The 2,166-nt window shown below is 39.0% G+C and overlaps 1 protein-coding gene across 2 annotated transcripts in view; it reads left to right on the top strand.

Annotated features, from left to right (window-relative positions):
- Positions 1–1,004: 1,004 nt before the first annotated feature.
- Positions 1,005–2,166, top strand: part of cfap36 (cilia and flagella associated protein 36) — a 13,591-nt gene continuing 12,429 nt past the window's right edge. For both annotated transcript variants that reach the window (XM_007551174.2, XM_007551173.2), the window contains exons 1-3: positions 1,005–1,363; positions 1,608–1,672; positions 1,792–1,893. In XM_007551174.2, the coding sequence (XP_007551236.1) occupies positions 1,258–1,363; positions 1,608–1,672; positions 1,792–1,893 (273 nt within the window). In that variant the 5' untranslated portion in view covers positions 1,005–1,257. The remainder of the gene's footprint in view (positions 1,364–1,607; positions 1,673–1,791; positions 1,894–2,166) is intronic.

Here is a 2,166-nt window from a genome sequence, read left to right as displayed (position 1 = left end):
TAATGTCTCATTCTCACATTTACTTTACACAGCCCTAACACTGGACTTTATTTACTTGTTGCAAAATATTGTTTTAGCAATATTCTGCATTGTTTCAAAATGCATACATTTCAAACATTTCAAAATGTAGCACTGAGGATTAAATATAGTTTCTTAATGTAGTAAATAATTCTTTTTACGTCTTTCATACTGCTGTTAATTGATATGAATTACTGGATTGGACAGCGCCTATTAGTCGCTATGTGATGCAATGAGTCCAGAAAACAATTCTATTCCAGTGCAGGAGGAGCAGAAATCTGTCACAAATATATTAGTAGCGCCATCATTTATAATCAGATATATCTATTAAGATAATCTATGTTGTACAAAGAAAATCTTCAAGCAGAACAAGCAAACAGAAAATCCTTTGTAAAATCAATTTGTTAAGCTTTATGATTTATTTCACTATAATCAATTTTTTGCAGGTGAATGCTGGCAAACATTAAAGCAGACATGTACTAATTTACATGATTATTGTGCCTAAGCACATTTTAAACATAAAAGTATGTTTACAAAATAAATGCTCAAACTTTGTAAAAAAAAAAAAGGAAAAAAAAAAGTGGTTTCAAATTAAAGCAAGAAAATAAATTTTAAAAAGTGGTATAAATATTAAATTAAATATTGTAGTTTTTTATGATTAAAAACAACATAAGACACACACGTTTCCTCACACAGTGAGTGCTCAAAAACAAATGTAACAAATTGAAAGTTACAAACTTTTTGCATTGTCTGTGTTGATCGGAGGAGCAAATGCATTTATCTGACTCCGAAATTAGGCCCGAAATTAGGCCCATTACACTAAGCGCGACGGCTATCGGGTCAGAGGTCACATGCCTGTGCTCTCACCTTTCCCGAAAATGCATATCGAAGCGTGTGACTTCCGTATTTCAGACCTAGGACGTAACAGCGCCATCTGGTGTCCTAAAATCTAACGCTCATAGAATCTGGTCAAATAGCAGCGTACTGACGTAGTGGTTGCCACAGCAACCTATTTGGCGTCACCACTCTCTACTTTCAAATTCATGACTTCGCGTTTCGTCTCAGACTGAAAACTTGCACATCCTCGACGGAGACATGACGACATGTCCGTGAGGAAGAGCTCCCTTTACGTCTCTGTCCGTTTGTCGGGGTTGTGCATGTCCGAGTTACCGCGGAGCTGGACCTGAGGGGTTGGAGTCATCACCGTGTCCTTACGTTTGTTCCCCAGCGTCGGCCAACATGGCTGAGGATGACAGCGAGTGGATTATAGAGAGTATCGTCGGCTACCTGGGAAGTCCCGAATGGGTTATCCCAGTCACGGACTTTATGGAGCACAAATGTACAGGTGAAACTTGGCTGTTATATTTCACTTCACTCATATGTGGAGTCAAATGTTTTGTGAACTGCGAGGCGGCTAAGCTAACGCTAACTTGTTATTGTGGTTGCGTCGCCAGTTGTGTTTATGGATTCTGCACATCTAACTAAGATCTGATATGCAGATCTGATACGTAGTTAAACTGAATAGCAAAGTGTTCCTCTCAGCCCCAGAGAGCTCGTCTGATTTATAATGTTTTGTTTTGTTTTTTCAGTTTTTGATGACGAGGATGAAAACAAGCTCTCATACACAGAAATCCATCAGCAGTATAAGAATCTTGTGAGTATAGACTTCACCAGTTTCATTACTCCGTGAGTTAACATAAATTATGAAGTGTCAGAAACTGCTTCCTCGTCAAACAGGACTGCTAAAAGCTGACTGTCTTTGTCTCACTGTAGGTGGAGAAACTGCTGGAGAATTATATGCAGGAGGTTGGCATCAACGAGCAGCAGTTCCTGGATGCATGCACCTCTCCCTTTGCCAGGTCTCAATCTTTGCAGGTATTTTGAGCTTCCTCTGCACACCACTGGATCCCTGCCACCTGACCTGAATGCAAAGGCTGACAGCAAAGTCAAGAATGGGATTTGCTTATGTAACCCCATCCCTCCTCCTCCTCCTTTACCTCCTCCTTCAAGGAAATGTAGTTTTCTGTCAAATAAGCAAAATCTGAAACTTAAGTTTGTGACATAATCTGCAATCCAGATTTTGCAAATGTATATTAAAACTACTCTACAGGTTAAAAGGTTGAATACTAGATCTGATTTGTAAAAAAA

This window comes from Poecilia formosa, unplaced genomic scaffold, assembly GCF_000485575.1.
Source record: "Poecilia formosa unplaced genomic scaffold, Poecilia_formosa-5.1.2 Scaffold40, whole genome shotgun sequence".
Lineage (NCBI taxonomy): Eukaryota > Metazoa > Chordata > Actinopteri > Cyprinodontiformes > Poeciliidae > Poecilia > Poecilia formosa.
The sequence above is the reverse complement of the archived record's forward strand: the minus strand, read 5'-3'. Positions and strand labels throughout refer to the sequence as shown.